Raw genomic sequence first — 21757 nt, 5'->3', positions numbered from 1 at the left:
TGCAAATGGCACCCTTTGAAGCATTGTACGGACGGAGGTGTCGTACCCCCCTGAATTGGTCAGAAACAGGTGACAGCCGTATCTTCAGCCCAGACATGCTTAAATAGGCCGAGGAGAAAGTTAAGCAAATCAGGGACAGACTGAAGACAGCGCAGAGCCGACAAAAGAGCTACTATGATCAAAAGCATTGTGAGGTCAGCTTTGAACCCGGTGATTCCGTATACCTCCGAGTGTCTCCTATGAGGGGTCTACAACGGTTCAAAATTAAGGGGAAGCTAGCCCCAAGATTTGTTGGACCATTTTGTGTAAAGGCACGAAGAGGCACGGTAGCCTACCAACTAGATCTACCCAAGGAGCTATCAGACGTCCATGACGTATTTCACGTCTCTCAACTAAGAAAATGTGTGAGTAACCCGGAGAAGCATGTACCCCATGAAAGCATTGATGTGCATCCAGACCTCACCTACAGAGAGAGGCCAGTAAATATTTTAGAAGAGTCTGAACGGAGGACCCGTCAGAAAACAACAAAGTTTTTCAGAGTTCAGTGGAGCAACCACACTGAGGATGAAGCCACATGGGAAAGGGAAGATTTTCTTCAGGCAGAATATCCATATCTATTTGAGGATCAGCAGAAATCTCGAGGATGAGATTTTTCCTAAGGGGGTAGGTGTTGTGACACCCAAGTTTTATTTGGATTTTCAAAAGATTTTATTTGACTTGAGGGAGGTGAATTAAAAAATTATTTTCTTCAAGGGACCCTCCCTTTCAAATATTTCTCTCATAACAAGAGTTTTATTTGGATTCACCCAAGACTTGCTTTTGGTCTTGGAGGTCCTTGCCTTTTTATTTGAACTCAAGACAAAATACTTTTCACTTGAGAAAAATACCTTTTGAAAATCTCTTTGAAAATGCACTATGGCTTTTGGAATAATCCTTTACCACTTTCAACTTTTCTCTCTTGCCATGGCCTTAGTGCAAATCCACTCTCCTAAACCTTCCCTCACCTTTGGATCATGTTTTGCATCAAATCCAGCAAGTTGAACCTCCCCATATGATTATTTTTCCATTCAAATCATATTCAAACAAATTTCTGTCTTCTATTCTAGCCATTGGTGATTTACAAAGGAACTCCACTTTCTGTTTGGATTTTTGCCCCCAAACCTTTTTCCCTTCCTAGTCCTCTGAACCCTCAACCAAGATCCATGAAGATCCACTGGTCTTCAGTTCAAATTTTTCAAACTACACTTGCTGCAAGTTTGGACCAGATTTGTCAAATTTGGTGAAATTCATTCAAATCTTCCTCCAAAAATTCCAAGTAAAATCAGGCAGCCTCTGGGTGCATTGAGTGGTCACCTCACCAAGTACCAGCTCCAGAATTTTTTTTCTCATTGCCAAATCATTCTGTCGAACACCTGCAGTGCATTGTCAATATCAAGTTCAGTTAAGTTCAGAGAACAGTTTCAGTACGCTGTCGTTTTCTTCAGAACCCGACGTCGATCTCGCCAGTGCCGCCGTGTCGCAGTGTGCCCTGTCCCCTCCGCCTTGTCCTCTGCACCGCACGAACATCTGGCACCTTGCGGACGTCGGCGACGAGCAGCAGAAGGTGCGCCGCCCCGTGACCGACGCCAGCGGCGGCTTTGCGGCCGCCAGAGAGAGGCGCGGCGCCAACGGCGCCACCCAGCGCCGCCCAAGCCTCCGGAGCTCGCCGCGTGGCCTTCCACTCCCCTGAACGCGCTGCCACTCTCGTCGTGAACCGCAGGGCGCGGAGCGCGCTCTCTGCCGCCGTCGTGCCCGTGCGGCCACCCCACCGTGGACCGGCGCCATTACGCCAAGACCAACCGAGATTTGCGGGGGAATGGCACCAGTAACCTCCACTGATGCTGCCTGGCCACTCAAACCTCCTGCCAATCCACTGCATCGCCGTAATTGCTCGCCGAAGATTCTCTGTTCACGGCCACCCCATCGATCCGCCTATGAATAGAGGCCCCGAGCCTCAACTCGAACCCACACCATCCCTGCACTCCACCTAGAGCACGCCTAGCCACTGGAAGAGCCCCGTGGAGGTCTCCTTCCTCAACTCCGGCCGCCGCGGCCCGCCACGGGATCCAGCTCGATTCGCTCCCGTCTGTGCGCCTCTGCCTCCCATCTCTTGCCAGTAGCTTCACTATGCATCCCTCCTTCTGACCCGCGCTTCAATTCGAAGTTTGCAGCCCTTCACCGGAGTTCTCCACCATCACCCGAGCCGCCGCCCGCCGGAGAAAGTGTCGCTGTCGACGTGGTGCTCTCCGACGGTCGAGTCCACCACCCACCGACGCGAAAGAACACGCTGAAGCTCTTGGTACCCTCCGATCTTCCTGACTCGCCGTGGTTCGACGCCGGCGTCCACCGCAGTCTTCGGGCGCCGGCGAGCTTTTTAAACCTGACATGTGGGACCCCCTGTCAGCCTCTCCTCTGTTTCCCCACGCAGAACGTTTTCTGTTGGCGCCTTCGGGCAAATACGCTTTCCCTCTTGAGCTTGCGCATTTCCAATCGAACCATTTTCTGGTTTCTCAGTTTAAACCCTGGAACTTTTCTGTTTCATTACAGATGGGTCCCTGGACAGAAACCTTTATAACTTTTTAATAAAAAGTAATTTTTGAGTGATTCTTTTTCTGCAGTCTTAAAATTTTGTCTAGTTTTTTATGGGATTTATTTGGAAATTTTTTGGAGAAGTTTCTGTGCACGCGTTGGTTTTCACGTTAGTACCCGTTTTCGTATTGCCGTAGGTTCCAGAAGAGGTGACGGAGCCGCGAACTTCGCCGAGCTAGACTCCGAATAGGTGTTTTGCATGTTTGCGTGAAGGTTTGTGCGTGGCATATGAGTATCGGTGAGTTCCCCGTTGCTTGCGAGGCAACCACCCGTATGTTCCAAAGTTGCGATGATCTCTGGTGAGAGATGGCCTAATCATGTGGTGACATGAAGGGCAGCAAGGTGGTACTGTTGTAGCATACCAGCCTTGGGTCGTCCGACTACTTCCGACGTTAACGTGGACGGAGTCACGTTATCGTTCTTTTCCCCTTCCGTGCTACCACGTGTTTCTTTGCCAAGATGCGGTTTAGTAAGTTGGTAACCTCTTTCCGTGTACACACCAAACAGAGGGCCCGGGATGATGGTACCTTGGCCCAGGATTAAAGCCAGTCATCCGGTCAGGGGGCATGGGTGTTTCCGGTTGGGACCGAGAGGGGGGGCACCCCCTTAGAGCGCGCGTATAGAAATTTGATCCCATGCTACGCGAGGTTGTAGCCTCCCCGTCTCAAGGTTTTTGTTGAACGTTGCCGAGGGTGATCCCTGGCTTCGGAATGTTGAATGGGTGTGTACTGGTTAGACGTGTTTCTTCCAAAACACCGTAAACGGAACTAGTCCCCGTGACTACTGAAATCCGTTGGCTGTGGTTAAGTACAAACTCTGCAGAGTCAAATTCTTCCAAGTCATCGTATCCATGATCAAGTAGTGAAATCAGTATATCCATATCTATCTGCGTGGAAAACTTGTCCCCGGTGAACAAACTCTAGTGGTAAACCCAGTTTAATTATTATTTCTGTGGACGGACTAACCTTATATTTGTCTCGTACTTGTGATAATTTATACTCTTGAGCTAATGAATTTTTGAGCTACAATATAAGCCCTTTATGTGATGTCGCTCAGATGTCCGACTGTGGCATGTTCGTCTTTTATTTTCTGTTATAAGCCCTTTATGTGATGTCGCTCAGACGTCCGACTGTGGCATGTTCGTCTTTTATTTTCTGTTATAAGCCCTTTATGTGATGTCGCTCAGACGTCCGACTGTGGCATTATTATTATTCTTGCAGTTTCCTCTCGAGGAGTCATTCAGACACTCGTTTGGCACCAGTATTATTATTCTGCAGTTTCCTCTCGAGGAGTCATTCAGACACTCGTTTGGCACCAGTATTATTATTCTGCAGTTTCCTCTCGAGGAGTCATTCAGACACTCGTTTGGCACCAGTATTATTATTCTGCAGTTTCCTCTCGAGGAGTCATTCAGACACTCGTTTGGCACCTGTATTACTATTCTTGCAGTTTCCTCTCGAGGAGTCTTTCAAACCCTCGTTTGGCACCCCGTATTTATTATCTCTCTGTCTGAACGCATTGGTTAACTTGTTTATATGCTTCATGTTTACATTTGTTATATCTTATGTCCGAACTGTCTTGCGAGTACTTTCATAGTACTCACCTGGCTTGTTGTTTTGGCCAGATGTTGACGAAGGCGATCTTTTGGATGAAGAGTTTGATAGCGCGTCCGACGCCTAGAGGAGTCCCAGTCAGTCCTGTGCGATCCCGGATATTGGTCAGTTGTATTATATACGCTTCCGCCACCCGCAATAAGTCTCCTCGAGCCTCGCTTCGACGCTCGAAGAGCTGTAGTCTTCAGGAGTCATATCACTCGCTTCGCGGTGATATTTCCACCACCGTTATTATCGTGAGTTAGTAGTTATGCCACCCTATCCGCCGTCTTGTTTTATTGGCGTGCATATAATAAATTGTTGGGCAGTCTCCACTCAACCTTGTATTATATTCAGTACTCCTGGTATTTTTCTTCTGTGACCAAGATATTGTCTACCAGTGGGAAGGGATTCTTCCTTACTGGTCCGTAAAAGGGATTGGTCTCTCAATAATTATTTTATTGAAAAACCGGTCGTGACACATACGGTCACTGGCTCACCATACAGCTCCGTAATTTGTTGATGACATGATCAATTGACCAGTCAAACGGTCCACATTCAGCAGCGCACATTACCATAGGGCCCACCCGTCAGCGCGTATATGAAGGACAAAAATGGTAATAAATTAGTGGTCGGTGGGTATTCGAAGTTGTGAGACATCTGGTTGGCAGACACCGGCGGTGGGGGGTGCGTTGATTGGGCGGTGGGGTGGGGATCGCCGGAGAAAAAGCTCGGTGCGGGGGGGGGGGGGCTAGAGGGATGGCCGGTGCGGCGGTGGACCGGCGGTGAGGATTGGTTTCGGGGCGGGCGGGTCGGGCGGGCCGGCCACAGGCAGCGGGGGCCGGCGGTTCTGCCGATGGTGGCTGGCGGCTCAGGGGGGTGGAGTTTGATGATAAACTGCAGGCCCTTGATTTCGTATCCAACGGCTGGAAAATCTAATGACCAGAGATGAAAAAGTCAGTCGACTGACGTGTAGCCTCACCCCACACGTACACATGCATGCACGCAAGACACGCATGCATGCAGGCGTGCAACACTCACACGTACACATAATGAACACACGCACGCATGCAGGCGTGCAACACTGACGCGTACACATGCACTCACGAACACATGCACATACGCACACATGCATGCAACACTGAAACGTACCCTTGCACGCACGCAACACTCGCACACCTGCATGCACACAGCACACGACGCAAGACACACGCTCAACCTATACGTGCATGCACCCTTTGTTAAGGACATGGATTGTTACAGGTATTAATCAATCTTATCTGTGATAAGCAGAACATTAATGTTTGTAGCGGTCTTTATGAATCACAATGTATCGAACGGGCTATCAACATAGCAGGCTTATCTACATGAAAAGGATGACGTCACACTCAATGAATAATCATCGGTTTATGAAATGCCCGCTTCTGACCACCCTGGCCCACCAAAGGTTCCTCTACTATGCGCTAGCTGCGTTGGGTCACTGACATGCAGGCCATGTACCAAAAGAGCCCACACGTCAGTGGAAGAACGGTGCGCTGTCCTACGTCAGAGTCGAGGGCGCCACTCGCTGCACGCCCGGCTGAACAGGCCTCCTTGCCGCATTCAAACGCCTCCATGAAACTCGCCCGCGTGGAAGCCGAGAAACCCACTTTGGACACACGTCGTTCATGACCGGGCCGGCATTAAACGCAATGCCGGCCGAGCTCCTCCATTCCGCCGTCTATTTAATCTCCTATTTAAACGAGGCCAAACGCCGGCCAAGAATCGCACACCTCCGCCGCTCCCCTATCTCCTCCTTCACCATTTTGTCCACTCTTACAATGGCTTACGAAGAGTAGTTATTCCGCATCCAAGCCGGCTGGGTGGCCCGCCGAGCCTGCCGGATACGAGCTATGCAGCTCGCTGATCCACCTCCCTCCCGTCGCCCGATGGAGCTAGTTGCTGCCCCAAGCCGGCGCGCGGTTCAGCAACTCGCCGCTCCAGGCCAGCTCGACGAGGAGCGGTTCACGGGAGTCGTTGCTGCCAACCACACCGCCGCCTCGTACCGCGTCTCAGTAGGTCGGGGACGTGCATGAAGAGAAGAGGTGCACACACGGCGCACGTACTCCCATCTCTTTCCCAACCACACCCGCGTGGGTACACGGTGGAGCTCATTTCTGTACGAAAAGGCAACCCACGTGGTAACTTGACACGTCTACTGGTTGTCCACTAGATGGAGGGAGGATCGTCTACCACGGGTGAACAAACAAATTGCGACTTGACGCGTTATGTTAAAAAAGAGGCAAACCATGTGGGGCCTACCTTAGAGGCAAGGCTCTATACACTTGAGTACTTTTGATGTGTCCCGTCAACTCGCAGAACGAGGAGAAGCTTGCTTAGTACGCCGGTGAGTGGTCGAATTAATTTTGTACTCCTAGTTTGCACAAGTAATTAGTACGCTCGTTTTTCTCAAGAAGTAATGTTTACCGAGGCATTAATTAGAACGAATGCATGAATGACCACTAAATTTCCATTAACTTGTACATGCATTGGTGAGTTTTCTATTGACACTGCTTGCATCGGGTGATCTAACGCACCTCGAAATCCAACATGTGATGGTACTACTACTAGTAGTAGAATTGAGACTTATAAAACGGAAAAACGAATGTTTTGTAGATGAGCCCTATAAACCCTAGAGGGTACGTACTCCGTAAAATCAGATTTTCCCAAAACTAAGTCGCTGAACCTTTATTTGCTTGTTTCCCTTCCTGCCTACTTGCCTCAAACAGACTATGCCAAACTCCCCTGCCTACCACGCGGGAAAAGACCCGCCCTCGCCTTTTTTTAGTCCGGGTTTGTATCGGTGGATCGCGTGAAGCAGCAAAAACCCAAGCCGTGTCTTGTACTCCTTGGTCGACACTCGCTTTCATGAATTTTATACTTCCTGTCGCCGACATGTGGGACATATAGCAACCGGGTCGACGTGTCAAGCACCAAATAATAGTGCGGAACAGCAGGGGGACGCACCCCAGTCGTACCGCCCCAGTAGTAGTAGTAATGAGCAATGAGACGTCAAATCACAATGCTGCACCTTCCCAGACCGACGAAGCAGCCATTATTTCACACTTCGGTTTGCCATCATCTCAAACAACGTAGTATTGCTTCTGCCTCAAGAGGGACACGCGCATCGCCTTGGTACATCATGACACATGGGACCGCATGACATGCCATGCTCCCCCGCCGATCGCTCGGTAAAATCACCTCATTTTTACTACTATACTTCCTACGTATCGGTTTACATGGCATGCACGTCGTTCTAGGTTGAGAATTTAACTTGCTATATATGTGATGAACAATATATGTTTAGAAACTACATCCTCTTAATAATCCAATGATATACTTTTTGTTACATAGTAACTCAGATTTAGTTAGTCCAATGGATGACCTAGAACTACGTGCATGCCCTATAAACCGAGACGTCTAAAAAAACCGAGACAGAGAGGGTAGTTCAGTACGTATATTTTTAGATCAATATAGTCTGGATTCACCTAGGAGCAAAACCAAGTGGTAGGCTGCACTTGTCGTGTTGGCGTAGCGACTCAAGCAGGGTCAGTCCACACACGAAATGGCGACACACTTAACATGACCCCTTTGGCCAACATGTGGCTCATCCATCGCCTTGTTCCACGTGCGATCAACCAAATTACAGTTTGGAGCAGCGGTTGGAATTGGAGGCACCCCGGTCGTAGTGCCGCAGTAGTAGAAAACGAGCGATGAGGGGTCAAATCACAAAGCCCCACCTTTCCCGCATTAAGCTGGACGGACGAAGCAACCATCATTTCACTCTAGGGCGCAAGAGCATAAAGAAAAGAGAAAACCAATGATGCGTGCGGTAGCTACCTAGGGCACCCTAGGGTAGGGGTCTCCAATACAGATCATTTTTTTTAAAGCGCCACCACTACAAATCAACCGATGATGTGTGCGGCGGTAGGGTTTGTAGGAGTACTACTAGGGCGTGCGGGGCCACATCATAGTAAACGGGAGAGGGATTGAGTTCGAGTCGACGCCTTAAATATGTGTGGGCCGCTTTGTTTTAGGGGAACGAGGCAGCATTTTGGGTCCGGGGACCAGTGGAGATATAGTACGTACAAAAAATTGTGGACGTAGGTTCGACAGAAAGGCAATGATGCATGGGCCCTGCATTTTGATATACCCGGGGCCGCGTGAAATTTGCTACTCTACTCAAAACTAGTGAGGTACACATGCATTGAACGCATGATATTTCGAAACCAAATTATGAATAAATACACACTATATCATGTAAAGCTTTGAGTCATATATGCATGATGTAGATGTTCGTTTAGTTCTTATAGTTCATCTCATTCAAAATCAATTAGTTTTATAAAAATGTTAAGATTCATGGGGTTGTGCATTGTAAAGCATAAAGTAAAAAACAAATAATGGCATTTCATTTAGAAAAAAAATCAATTATGATACGAAAGATTCAAGAACAAAGGAGAAGTGCATGTGTTTTGAGGTTTGTGCATTATGCTTAAGTTCAACCATGGAGTCTTATAAATTGTACATGTGGCAGATCTGGTGGAATGTTGATGATATCCAATGGCCAGTACTGCTCGGATTTTCCATCTCTCCACTGTCGGATTAGCTTCATCCAGCGACCATCTTTCACGTTATTCGCACACTATATAGTTCTTGTGCCATAGTTGCATGTCTTGGAAAATAGCTACTAGTGGGTTGTACTAGCTATTTAGGAATATAAGATGTATACATGGAAGTTGTAGGGAAAGAGATGTCATGGAGTATCTCAATTCCTATGAGTAGGGATTGGAAAAGAGATGTCATTTGGTTGACATCATAGGAACTTTTCTATTGAATCTAGAGATGACATGTATCTCAATTCCTATGAGGAGGGATTAGAAAAGAGATGTAATTTGTTTCATATCATAGCAACTTTTCTATTGAATATACGCTACTGTTTATTTTCCTTTGAAATTATGGGAGTATGGGAATCCATTCATATGAACCAAGTGGCTCTAAAGCTATAGAAATGATATCATGTTTTTTTCCGTTGAAATGTGGAGTATATGAATCTATTCCTATGAACCAATTGGCTCTAAAGGAAAAAATCCTATAAAAATCATATCATATAGAGTTCCTATGATATTCCTCCACACCAAAGGATGGTTCAAATTGCTGCAGGTGATACGATGGTCTTTCTTTGTAGACCCCTCCCCCATCTTTATAGTTACCTCTCGAAGATGAATGAAATGATATATACAGGGTATTCTACATGTGCAATTTGCTACACGAAAACTCGGTAAAAGTTTGCGAGGTTCGAATTTTCAATAAAGCTATATGCACTGCATTTTGGAACGGAGGGAGCATATGGCAGTTGCTAACACTCACGTGGAAGATTTGTGTGTAGGAGGAGTGGTTGTTCTGTTAAATGACATGGCAAAACTGACATTGTCGGATGCCGATCTAACGGTTCTTACGGCGTTCGTCAGGAAAAGGCTTGTGGCAAACGTTTGTCGGATAATGATTTACGGACACATGCATTGCATTGATACATGTCCCCCTCTCTCTCACGCACACGCACCCTCCCGAGTCCTCTCGCACCCACCGTCTATCTGCAGGTAGACGTCACACACATATGTGCTCTTCACACCCTACCCTCAGAACTTCTAAAAAGCAAAAGACATCACGCACATTTTATTTTAGCTCACACGTCACACACTTATACTATTACTCTTTTGGCGAATGTTCTTTGGGCATAGTATATTGTACTCTCACAAAGAGAAGCGGTGCACGCACGCACTAATTCTCTCACACCCACTCGCGGGTACACGTAGGAGCGCATTTTTTGAAGCTGGTACAACAAAATAACTCCACTACATATATAAGCAGGAGCCTTAGCGCTTGCTTTACTAGGGTTCCTCTCGTTTACTCTCTCATGCTCTCCAGATCTAAGAAAGAGATACCACACTCTCTCTCAGCTCACGGCTGGTCACAAATCCGGCCGGACAACCACGACCGGGGCAGGGGTGTAGGTGCATCGTTCACGCTGTCGTCGGCGGCGAGGGAGGAGACCAACGGCTGCCCGCGCGTCCCGATCGACGGCCGTGCCTTTCTCTCTGAGAGAGCGCCGACTCCGGAGGGCCTTGAGGGAGTCCTGGATTAGGGGGTCCTCGGACAGCCGGACTATATACTTTAGCCGGACTGTTGGACTATGAAGACACAAGATTGAAGACTATGTCCCGTGTCCGGATGGGACTCTCCTTGGCGTGGAAGGCAAGCTTGGCAATACGGATATGTAGATCTCCTCCCTTGTAACCGACCCTGTGTAACCCTAGCCCCCTCCGGTGTCTATATAAACCGGGGTGTTTAGCCCGTAGGACAACAATAATCATACCATAGGCTAGCTTCTAGCTAGGGTCTAGCCTCTACGATCTCATGGTAGATCAACTCTTGTAATACTCATATCATCAAGATCAATCAAGCAGGAAGTAGGGTATTACCTCCATCAAGAGGGCCTGAACCTGGGTAAACATCGTGTCCCCCGCCTCCTGTTACCATCCGCCTTAGACGTACAGTTCGGGACCCCCTACCCGAGATCTGCCGGTTTTGACACCGACATTGGTGCTTTCATTGAGAGTTCCACTGTGCCGTCACCATAAGGCTTGATGGCTCCTCCGATCATCGACAACGATGCGATCCGGGGCGAGGTTTTCCTCCCCGGATAGATCTTCGTATTCGGCGGCTTCGTACTGCGGGCCAACTCGCTCGACCATCTGGAGCAGATCGAAAGCTACGCCCCTGGCCATCAGGCCAGGTTTGGAAACTTGAACTATACTGCCAACATCCGCGGAGACTTGATCTTCGACTGATTCGAGCCCATGTCAGGTGTGCCGCACAGTCACGACGGGCATGACTTAGCTCTGCCGTCGGACAGTGCTCGGGGGATCACACCTGCAACTACTCTGGCCCTCAACCCGGAGCAGATTGCGCCGTCCGAGGACGGGTGGATGGACCCCGCCACGAAGGTCGCGCACTCAGCGACGATAGAGCCGAATGCTCACTTCACTTCCTATGAGACCCGTGTTGCCAGACACCTGGATTCGTCCCCGGCCACGGGCTCTGAGCCGCCAGCGTCCGTGCCTATCGAATCCGACTGGGCACCGATTATGGAGTTTTCCTTCGCGGATATCTTTCAGCACTCACCACTGGGTGACGTGCTAAACTCATTGAGGTCTCTCTTCTTTTCAGGAGACCGTTGGCCGAACTATGTTCGGCTAGAATGGGATGTGGACGACGAAGAAATTCGCTCCCCACCCACCCCCACTTAGTAGCCACTGTCGACGATTTAACCGACATGCTCGATTTCGGCGTCGAAGACATCGACGGTATGGACGAGGATGCAGGAGACGAACAGGAACCACCGTCCACAGGGCGCTGGACTGCCACCTCATCATATGATATATACATGGTGGACACCCCTAAAGAAGGCGATGGCGATAAGACAACGGAGGATAATCCCTCCAAGAAGCAATCCAAGCACCGATGTCAGCGGCGCCGCTCTAAGTCCCGCCATAGCAAAAGCAGCGATACCGGCACAAGAGACAATAACGCTCCGGATAGTGCCGAAGACGACGACAATCCCCTCCCGCCAGACCTCGAGCGGGAGGATGAACAAGCTAGCCCTCCGGAACAGGCAGCAGACGAAGAATCAGAGGATGACAATTACATGCCTCTCTCCAAAGACGAGGTGAGCCTCGGCGATGAAGAATTTATCGTGCCTGAGGATCCCGTCGAGCAGGAGCGCTTCAAGCGCCGGCTTATAGCCATAATAAATAGCCTGAAGAAAAAGCAACAACAGCTTCGAGATGATCAAGATCTGCTAGCAGATAGATGGACTGAAGTCCTGGCGGCCGAGGAATACGAACTCGAGCGCCCAACCAAGAGTTACCCAAAGCGCAGGTTGCTGCCCCAACTCGATGAGGAAGCATTAAAACCTACATCACCAGCGTATGATGCGGCTGATCGGCCACCTCGTGGCCGAGACAGAGGGGCATATCAGCCCGAATTCCAGCCCGCACCCGCCGCCATTCAAACAAAAATACCAAGGCCCGGGGCAACACGCGGGACCCGCGAGACGTATTGGAAAACAAAGCAGGACATACAAGATCGATCTATGGATCACGGGGTTTCGCCCCAACGCGTGACGATGATCGTCACGCCGGATACACTAAAAGCAAATCCGGCCGGGCCGAATACAGCAGACAAGACTCGTATGAACTACGTCGTGACATAGCCCGGCACAGAGGTGCCGCACACCCCCCTATGCTTCACCGATGAAGTAATGGATCATGAATTCCCAGAAGGATTCAAACCCGTGAACATTGAGTCATATGATGGCACAACAGACCCCGGGGTATGGATCGAGGATTTCCTCCTCCACATCCACATGGGCCGCGGTGACGATCTACATGCCATCAAGTACCTTCCACTAAAACTCAAAGGACCAGCTCGGCATAGGCTGAATAGCCTACCAGCAAACTCCATTGGCAGTTGGGAGAATTTGGAAGACGCATTCCTTGACAACTTCCAGGGCACTTATGTGTGACCACCAGATGCTGATGACTTGAGCCACATAACCCAACAGCTAGGGGAATCGGCCAGGAAATTCTGGACTCGGTTCCTAACTAGAAAGAACCAAATTGTCGACTATCCGGATGCCGAGGCCTTAGCCGCATTTAAACATAACATCCGGGATGAGTGGCTCGCCCGACACCTTGGCCAAGAGAAGCCGAAGTCCATGGCAGCCCTCACGACACTCATGACCCGCTTTTGCGTGGGCGAGGACAGCTGGCTGGCTCGCAGCAACAGCACATCAAGAAATCCTGGCAATTCAGACGCCAAAGATACTAACGGCAGACCACGTCACAACAGACACAAGCGCCGCAAAAACGGCGACAACGCCGAAGACACGGCAGTCAATGCCGGATTCAGTGGCTCTAAATACGGTCCACGGAAGAAGCCGTTCAAAAGAAGCAATCCGGGCCCGTCCAGTTTGGACCGTATACTCGATCGCTCGTGTCAAATTCATGGAACCCCCAATAAGGCAGCCAATCACACCAACATAGAATGTTGGGTATTCAAGCAGGCCAGCAAGTTGAATGCCGAAAACAAGGACAAGGGGCTGCATAGCGATGACGAGGAGGATCCTCGGCCGCCGAACACAGGAGGACAAAAGAGGTTCCCTCCACAAGTGAAAACGGTGAACATGATATACGCAACCCATATTCCCAAGAGGGAACGGAAGCGTGTACTAAGCGACGTCTATGCGATGGAGCCAGTCGCCCCAAAGTTCAACCCATGGTCCTCTTGTTCGATCACCTTCGATCGCAGGGACCACCCCACTAGTATCCGTCATGGCGGATCTGCCGCATTGGTCCTTGACCCCATCATTGAAGGATTTCACCTCACTCGCGTCCTTATGGACGGTGGCAGCAGCCTGAACCTGCTCTATCAGGATACAATGCATAAAATGGGCATAGACCCCTCGAGGATCAAACCCACCAAAACCACCTTTAAAGGTGTAATCCCAGGTGTAGAGGCCTGTTGCACGGGCTCAATCACACTGGAAGTGGTCTTCGGATCTCCTGACAACTTTCGAAGTGAGGAGTTAATCTTCGACATCGTCCCCTTTTGCAGCGGCTATCACGCACTGCTCGGACGAACCGCATTTGCCAGATTCAATGCGGTACCGCATTATGCATAACTCAAACTCAAAATGCTAGGACCACGCGGTGTTATAACAGTTAATGGAAACACAGAGCGCTCGCTCCGCACGGAGGAGCACACTCCGGCCCTCGCAGCAGAAGCGCAAAGCAGCCATATTAGGCAAACCGCCAATTCGGCGAAAAAGACTACGGACACCTTCAAGCGAGTCCGGGGTACCCCGCAGGAGGATCGCCAGGTACGTTTTGAGCTCGCCTAGCAATTCGTCCTCCGTCCTAGTCACAGTCAAGTGGCGAAATTTGCGCCGCGCGTACATAACTACGCACTCAAGGTACCATGGGCATAGGCGGAGGCACAGCTACGACACGTCCCACAATGCGGCTCAACCGCCCCAGGGGCCATATACCTTTATCATTTTCTCTCTATCAGGACCTTACTCTCTGGAAGCCCTTTCCGGCAGTCTAATTGTTGGACCCATCGCGGTAAGGAAATACCAAGGAAGCAAGACCCTCTGACGTACAAGGGAATCCAGGTGGTCTCTGATAACGATCGAAATACTTGTTTTACTTACCCATACGCAGCTTGCCCTTGGATAGGACATGTCAAATAGTCCTATTTTTTGCTTATTGCACTACTTGTATCCGTACGCGTTGACGTATTATTTAATAACGATGCATAGCGTTAGTCTATTATTGCATTCCCCTTTATTTTTTCCTTGTCTGCTTATTTACGACAAATTGCACCCGTACATTCTGGTACGACCTGTGCGCCAGGGGCTTCAGTATACCCCATAATACGGCGTGAGAAGTCCGAACACTTTCGACAGTGTGGCACCCCGAACTTATAGCATTATATGCATCAGATCCGAATCATGTCTTCGGTCAATAGTTGGGTTTGCCTGGCTCCCATGTTTTGGTACCTTACGTTCCGCAATATCGGCTAAGGTAGCACTGGGAGAACTACTGCGATTGTGTCCCGGTTCTTCCGGACGAGCACCTCAGTAGAGAAAGCTGAAAACTGACTGTCAAGATGAGGCGAGAGCTGGTCGCTGTTCGAGAGGTCTCAAGTCCTTAAAGACTTTTCCGCTTTGGGCGAGGAGTCGGCCTTTCCCGACTTAGGCGTATATAGCGCCCCAAATTCGGCCTTCTGAATACTAGGGGCTTCGCCAAAATTTAAAATTGTAGACTTCTATGGCTAAGTGAGAGTGATAAAGCTTTATAGTCCGGTTGCCTGGTTCGTTGTGCTGAACACCTCCTTTGAAGGACCCAAAATTGGGATAAAGAGTGCTCAGGTTTACCCCGAACACCTCAGTACTAGTTACATGGGGGCAGAAGCCGACGACTGGCCAACTTTTATAAACGGCCGCACAGAAGCTAATATTTTAAATTAACAAGCGTTGCATAGTGCAAATGAACTCATTTCATATTACAGGATCACAAGAGTACATTCATTCAAATATTACATCCTTAGCACATTCATCCGCCACAAGGCGAGCACCCTTCAGGACACTGTCATAATACTTTTCTGGGTGGCGATGCTCCTTGCCCTCCGGCGGCCCCTCCTTCACCAGCTTTTCGGCGTCCAGCTTCGCCCAGTGCACCTTCGCCCGGGAAAAAGCCCTGCGTGCACCCTCAATGCAGACGAACCACTTTATGACTTCAAACCGTGGGCAGGCATTCACAAGCCGCCTCACCAGACCGAAGTAGCTACCAGGCAGGGGCTCGCCAGGCCACATCCGGGTTATAAGACCCTTCATGGCCTGTTCGGCCGCCTTGTGAAGCTCGACCAGTTGCTTCAACTGGTCGCTCAAGGGCATTGGGTGTTCGGTCCCAGTATACTGAGACCAGAACAACTTCTCCGTCGACCTCCCCTCCTCGGCCCGGTAGAACTCCACGGCATCCGACACACTGCGGGGTAGATCTGCGAACGCTCCTGGAGAGCTCTGAACTCGGGTAAGTAAAAAGAAAGTTTCCTTCACATGCTTGCTTTGCATAATGAATGCCTTACCCGCTGCTATCTTCTTAACCGCCTCAATTTCCTGGAGGGCCTTTTGGGCTTCGGCCTTGGCATGTTGTGCGCTTTCGAGGGCCTTCGCAAGCTCTGACCCTTGCGTCTTAGAGTCAAGCTCCAAGGACTCGTGTTTCTAAACGAGAGCCTGGAGCTCTTTCTGCAGCTCGCCTACTCGAGCCTCTTGCTTCTCTTGCTCGATGCGCTCCTTGGCCGCTTTGTCTTCGGCCTCAGATAGCGCCTTCTGCAGGGCCGCCACTTCGGTCATGGCCCCTAGCAAAATTCATGATGATCCTATTATTCCAAAACCAAATTTTTCTTTATCAATATTCAGACGGGGTGTCACTTACCTTTGTTCTCTTTGAGCTGCTTCTTGGTAAGGCCGAGCTCTTCCTTGGACCGCTCAAGGTCCCGCTTCAGTGCGGCGACCTCCGCAGTACGAGCGGCGGCGGCCAGAAGTGAAGCCTACTTATTCACATAGACACATTCTGATTAGACTCCTGCGATTATTATTTGATCCTCTATTCGGTCTTTCTCCGCGAATGCCAAACAGAGCATCAGGGGCTACTGTCTATGCTGTAACATTTTCTTACAATTTGATTACTTACCTCAAAGCCGGTTAGGAGGCTGGCACAGGCTTCAGTAAGTCCGCTCTTAGCGGACTGAACCTTCTTGACTACCGCACTCATAATAGTGCGGTGCTCTTCGTCAATGGAAGCGCCGCGAAGCACTTCCAGCAAGTTGTCCGATGCCTCTGGATGGATAGAGGCCATCGGCACAGACGGCTTGCCCCCCTTAGCGAGGGGTTGCCTGACAGAATCCGGAACCACTGGAGGTTCCGGCGCCATATTTGGCTTGGGGCTAGACTTGCTGCCCCCGGCGTTAGGGCCCAGGGAAGTCTTGCCCCTCGTGCGCCTAGCGCCTATAATGTCGCCTTGGGGCGCCTCCGGAACTGTCTCCCCTTGGTTCAGTTCCCTTTGAGACGACGCCATGGGCGAGGGGAGGAGGCAGTCGGGAGTGAATCGCTGTTCATATCTGACTGGCCAAAAGAATCATCCGACGAAGATACGTCGATATGGGCTTGGGACGGACTGCATAATCATGCGCGGCGTGATAAGAAACAATACAATAAGACGTACTGTCGTGGAATTGTCACGGCAGATGTCCTCGAGCTAGGACTTAGGCGTGGAGCCATCGCAGTTAGGAAGCTTGAAGGGGTTAATGCGGGACAAGGAACACGAGGGTTTATACTGGTTCGGCCCCTTACGGTGAAGGTAAAAGCCTACGTCCAGTTTGAGGTGGTATTGATTAGGGTTACGATCACCAGGGAGCTAAATTGCTATGCCCGGCTCTCGATGAGATTGTTCTCTGCCCTAAACTGCTGCCGGGTCGTCCCTTTACATAGGGAGGCGGACGCCCTGCAGCTCTCAGAGTCCCATCCGGCTCATAAGAGTGTCCGGCTCGGACTCTCAACTATTCTTGCCTTACACTACAAGTTCTACCATAATAATGATTGTAACTACGGGCCTTAAGCCATATCCGGGTCTTAAGCCCATCCTTGGCCCACCGTCTTTAAGCTTGGCGCCGGGCTTCTGGCAATGACCATATGAGTAACCCGGCCCCTCCTGGCGGGTGACTCTAAGGTCTATATCCTCAACATTAGGCCCCAGATTGATTTGAGCCGGCTCATGTCAATCTTCCATTCCTTCAACAGAAAACCTCCGGCTTACAATTGTGTGAAGGCCATAACCCGGCGTGACGTCATCCTCTGGACTCCGGATAATCCGCCGTGACGTCATCTTCCATTAAGCCCGTTTTTTACTCCGCCAGATCCGCAACAAATCTTTACCTTTACTGTCATCCCGAGAATCGAGGCGTTTCGTGGGGAGATAACCACGCCGTGGTCTCCTTGATTTTCGCGCCCACTTATGAGTTCGCCTTATAAATAGGCCGGCCCGACGGGCTCTCAGCCACTTCTCTCTCCATCTTATTCCTCGCGCCACTGCTCCTCTGCCCGAGCTCTGCTACTGTCACCGCCGTCGCGCCCCCGGTCTTCGTCAACCTTGGCCGCTGCATCACCCTGACTCGGTCCAGACAAACGGCGGCAAACTCCGCTCCTCTTCAGCTCCGGTGAGTCCTCGCCACTCCATAGGGCAGATCCGCACTAGGGCTCGAGTAGTTCGTCCGTGTTCTTCGTAGTTCATCACGGGCCTCAGTAGATTTGATTTTTGCTGCCTCCTTTTGATCTTAGACTTGCATAGAACCATTGCGGTGACTGTTTAGCACCCATTTTACATGCGAGCAGCTCTCTTTTTACTGAATAAGAACCTTGTTCGAGCCCAAGAACTTCTCCAGCGTCTGTTTCTAGCTCTAGAAACTTTTCTTTTGCCCGACTGTTTTGATCCAAAAAAATTACTGCGATGTGTGAAACCTGTTTTACCACACTTAGTAAAAATTGCAATCATTGAATCTCGGCGGTTTACAGTTCCGGTTTAAAGAAACCACGCGCCGTAGAACCGTCCGTCTTAAAGAAAGCCATGCGCCATAAAAATTTCCGGCTTAGCTGTGATAAGGCCTGTAGACAATCAAATTACTCTCAATCCCTCGGCGGCTTAAATAGCCCGATGCACTTAAGTGTATACCATTAGTCCCCTTCATAAGCCGCCACCTTGACATTGAACTGTAGATTTCTTCTGGCTCATAATTAACCCGGACATTTTTCCTTTTATCATAGACTGCCGACTTTCACCATGCCTCCCAAAGCTCCCAAAGCCTCCATCACTTGCAACTGGATGAGGTCCAATGTCACCAGTGAGACACTAGAAGATTTTGTTAAGTCCGGATACCTGCCCAAGAAGGACGTCATGTCCTACCGTGCCCCCGACCCGTCAGAAGAGAGACCACAACCAAAGGACGGGGAGGTAGTGATTTTTGCAGATCATATGAGCCGGGGCTTCGCACCGCCCGGCTCAAAGTTTTTTAGAGACGTTCTAAACTTCTTCGATTTGCGGCCTCAAGACATAGGACCCAACTCAGTGTCCAACATCTGCAACTTCCAAGTATTCTTCGAGGTTTACCTTGGAGAAGAACCTAGTCTGCTGCTCTTCAGAGAGCTTTTTTACTTGAACCGTCAGAACGAGTGCGCCAATGGGCCAAGTCTGGAGTTAGGTGGCATCTCCATCCAGCGGCGTAGGGACTGCCTTTTCCCTTACGCAGAGCCGCCTAGCCACCCCAAGGACTGCAATCTGACGTGGTTTTACTGCCAAGACACGTCGCCGGCTGACGAGAGTCCGTTGCCCGGCTTTCGCCCCTCGCGTCTGGAGCCGACTCACCCACTGTTAGACAAGCTGACTCAAGCGGAGCTCCAACCGCTGCTCCCCACTATCAACAAGATCAAGGCTCTCCTGGGCAATGGTCTGAATGGAATCGACCTGGTCCGGGTCTGGATCTCATGGCGGGTGATCCCATTGAGCCGCCGCCCCGGCTTAATGTGTGAGTATACGGGCCGAAAAGATGACCCTCAGAGACACAGCCGCATTGATCTTCCTGAAGACGTTGCAGAGGAGATGACCAAGGCTCTTTTAAACGAGAGCCTGGCAGACTGCGGAAGGACCGGGTTAGCCCCCTTCTGCAAGACCAACCCAGCCCCAGCGGTAAGCTGCCAATCTGAACATCCTATCTTCTTCTGTACATGACTTTCATCTGAATTGTTTTAAGAAAACCTCATTGCATTTTTCAGGCTGATGATAAGTTCTGGCGGGTCAAATACGACCATGAAGCGGCCAAGAAGGCCAGGAAGGCGAAGAAAGCCGCGAAGAAAGCCGCCCCTCGCAAGAAAGGAAGCAGGCCTACTGCTTCAGAGCTGATGCAATTAAGCGACAGCTCCGAGTCAGAGGTAACCCCTGAGCCTTTAAATCCTTGCTGTATTTGTTGTTTGTTGCTGTCCGCCTTATCAATACTTGCTCATTGACAGGATGACACCGGCGCAAGTAACCCGGTGGTTGAAGAGGTAATGTCACTTTCCTCCGACTCGGAGCCCTTGCCAAAGCTGAAAGTCCGAAGGGTAACTCGGAAAGTAAGCTTTTCACATCCTTTAGCTTACCAAGACCCTCAATTTATTTTGAAGCGACAGGTTCATGAAAGCCGGCGTCACACCCGGACCAACAAGGACACCGACCTCTCCTCCGGGTTACCTGACGCGTCAAGGAAACGCCGAACTGAGGTTATTTCCCATTTGTACCCTTTTCATCCGTTGGCGGGTGTTATCCGTCAGCCACTCAATTCTTCTGACTCCAATTATCAGGAGACCTCCCCCTCTTCGGGCGACTCTATGCAGTCGAGTCTTCCGGCTTTCAAAACCGTGCCCGGGTAATGATAACCCTCTTATATTTGTTCTGGTCCTTTCTCATATTTTTTATACTAACCTTTGTTGTTCTTTCAGTGCCCAGGCAAAGCTCACCAAAAGGGCGAAGAAAACCAAGTCGGCCGGAGAGCCGGATTTGCCTGAGCCGGAGGTGACGGTCCAAGAACCGCCAGCTGCCTCCGCCCCCAAAGCCACCGCTCCAATGGACACGGCACCTGTAGAAGCTTTTGCTGACCCGGAGGCCTCCGGCTCGGCTCAACCAACAAATGAACCGGACGTGGTAATCACCCGGACGGCATTTGTTGAGCCGGGGAGACCTACCGCACTGGCTAAGTGCTCCGCTAAGGGGGAGTTGCTGCAGCCCCACCGGGTGAACCTGGACCTCTCCGACCACACCAACCTGAGCATTGGAGAGCTCGTCTCTGGCTACATCAGCCAAGTGCACAAGAGCCGGGACGCAGAGGTTGCCATGGTGAACCAGATCCAGCAAAAATCTGAGGTATCCTTCTGCTATCCTCCTACTTACTGCATAGTTACCTTTATCATGCTAGCCCCCAAGTCGATGACTTATGATTAAGTATGTTGTAGACTTAGGTTCCGGCTTACTCAGTTGAACCAGCAATTTGTAGATAGATACGTTCAATATGCATTAGCCCCCAAGTGCCAAGTGTCTTTGCATGGAAAACGCTTGGGACTTAAAATTTATATAGTAACTGTTCATGTCATAACCCGGAAATGTATGCAGGCTGCTGGCAAGAAGCTAGAGGCTGACATGGCTGATCTCAAGAGCCGGCTGCAGATGCAAGAGATGGAGACCCGGAAGGCAAATGCCAAATTTGTGTCTAGCATCGCCGCTCAAGAGAAACTGAAGACAGAGTTTGACGCTGAGCGGAAGGCGTGGGCCGAAGAGAAGGCCACATTGGTGAACCGGGCTGAACAGGCGGAGAAGACTCTCTCCGAGAAAACCGCCGAGCTCTCCAGCCTAAAGCGCCAGGTGTCCTAGATGGTGGCCGCAATCTTCGGTAAGTCGCCTCCCCGGCTTTCATCAAGTTGAGAATCTTTATATCTCATAATTCCTCCTTGTCGGCAGCTTATCTGATTCTGTTTAAACAGGTCCCAGAAGTGCCAACCTCAACCAGAGCGTGGTAATCAAGCTGAAGGCCGTGTATACCCTGGTGGAGCAGCTCTACACCGGGTCACAGCGTGCCTTAGCTGGGGTGGCCCTATCCAACAGGTGCCGACTCACCTGGCGGAAGTCCTCCGCCGTCTCGCCGTTCTGCCTTAGCGGATCCAAGAGCTGCGACGGGCCTCTGCGAGAGCCGGAGCAATCGCTGCACTGAGCCGGGCCAAGGCGTTCTTGCCAGAGCTAGACCCGGCGGACATCGCCCTCGGCTACCCAAGCCTGAAGGAAGACGGCGCCGCCTTT

General features: G+C 50.4%; 1 protein-coding gene across 1 annotated transcript; it reads left to right on the top strand.

Moving 5' to 3' along the window:
* Positions 1-20375: 20375 nt before the first annotated feature.
* LOC141031251 (uncharacterized) lies at positions 20376-21430 on the top strand. Its single transcript, XM_073506208.1, has 3 exons — positions 20376-20830; positions 21077-21253; positions 21422-21430. Exons 1-3 carry the CDS (start codon positions 20534-20536, stop codon positions 21428-21430), a joined length of 483 nt encoding a protein of 160 aa, XP_073362309.1. The 5' UTR covers positions 20376-20533.
* Positions 21431-21757: the final 327 nt, after the last annotated feature.

The sequence above is a fragment of the Aegilops tauschii genome, chromosome 1 (assembly GCF_002575655.3).
Source record: "Aegilops tauschii subsp. strangulata cultivar AL8/78 chromosome 1, Aet v6.0, whole genome shotgun sequence".
NCBI classification, from domain to species: domain Eukaryota; kingdom Viridiplantae; phylum Streptophyta; class Magnoliopsida; order Poales; family Poaceae; genus Aegilops; species Aegilops tauschii.
The sequence above is the reverse complement of the archived record's forward strand: the minus strand, read 5'-3'. Positions and strand labels throughout refer to the sequence as shown.

Coding starts and splice junctions, on each gene's coding strand:
- LOC141031251 (XM_073506208.1), top strand. CDS start 20,534: ATGGACACGGCACCTGTAGAAGCTTTTGCTGACCCGGAGGCCTCCGGC. Junction 20,831..21,076: donor AGATCCAGCAAAAATCTGAG/GTATCCTTCTGC, acceptor AAATGTATGCAG/GCTGCTGGCAAGAAGCTAGA.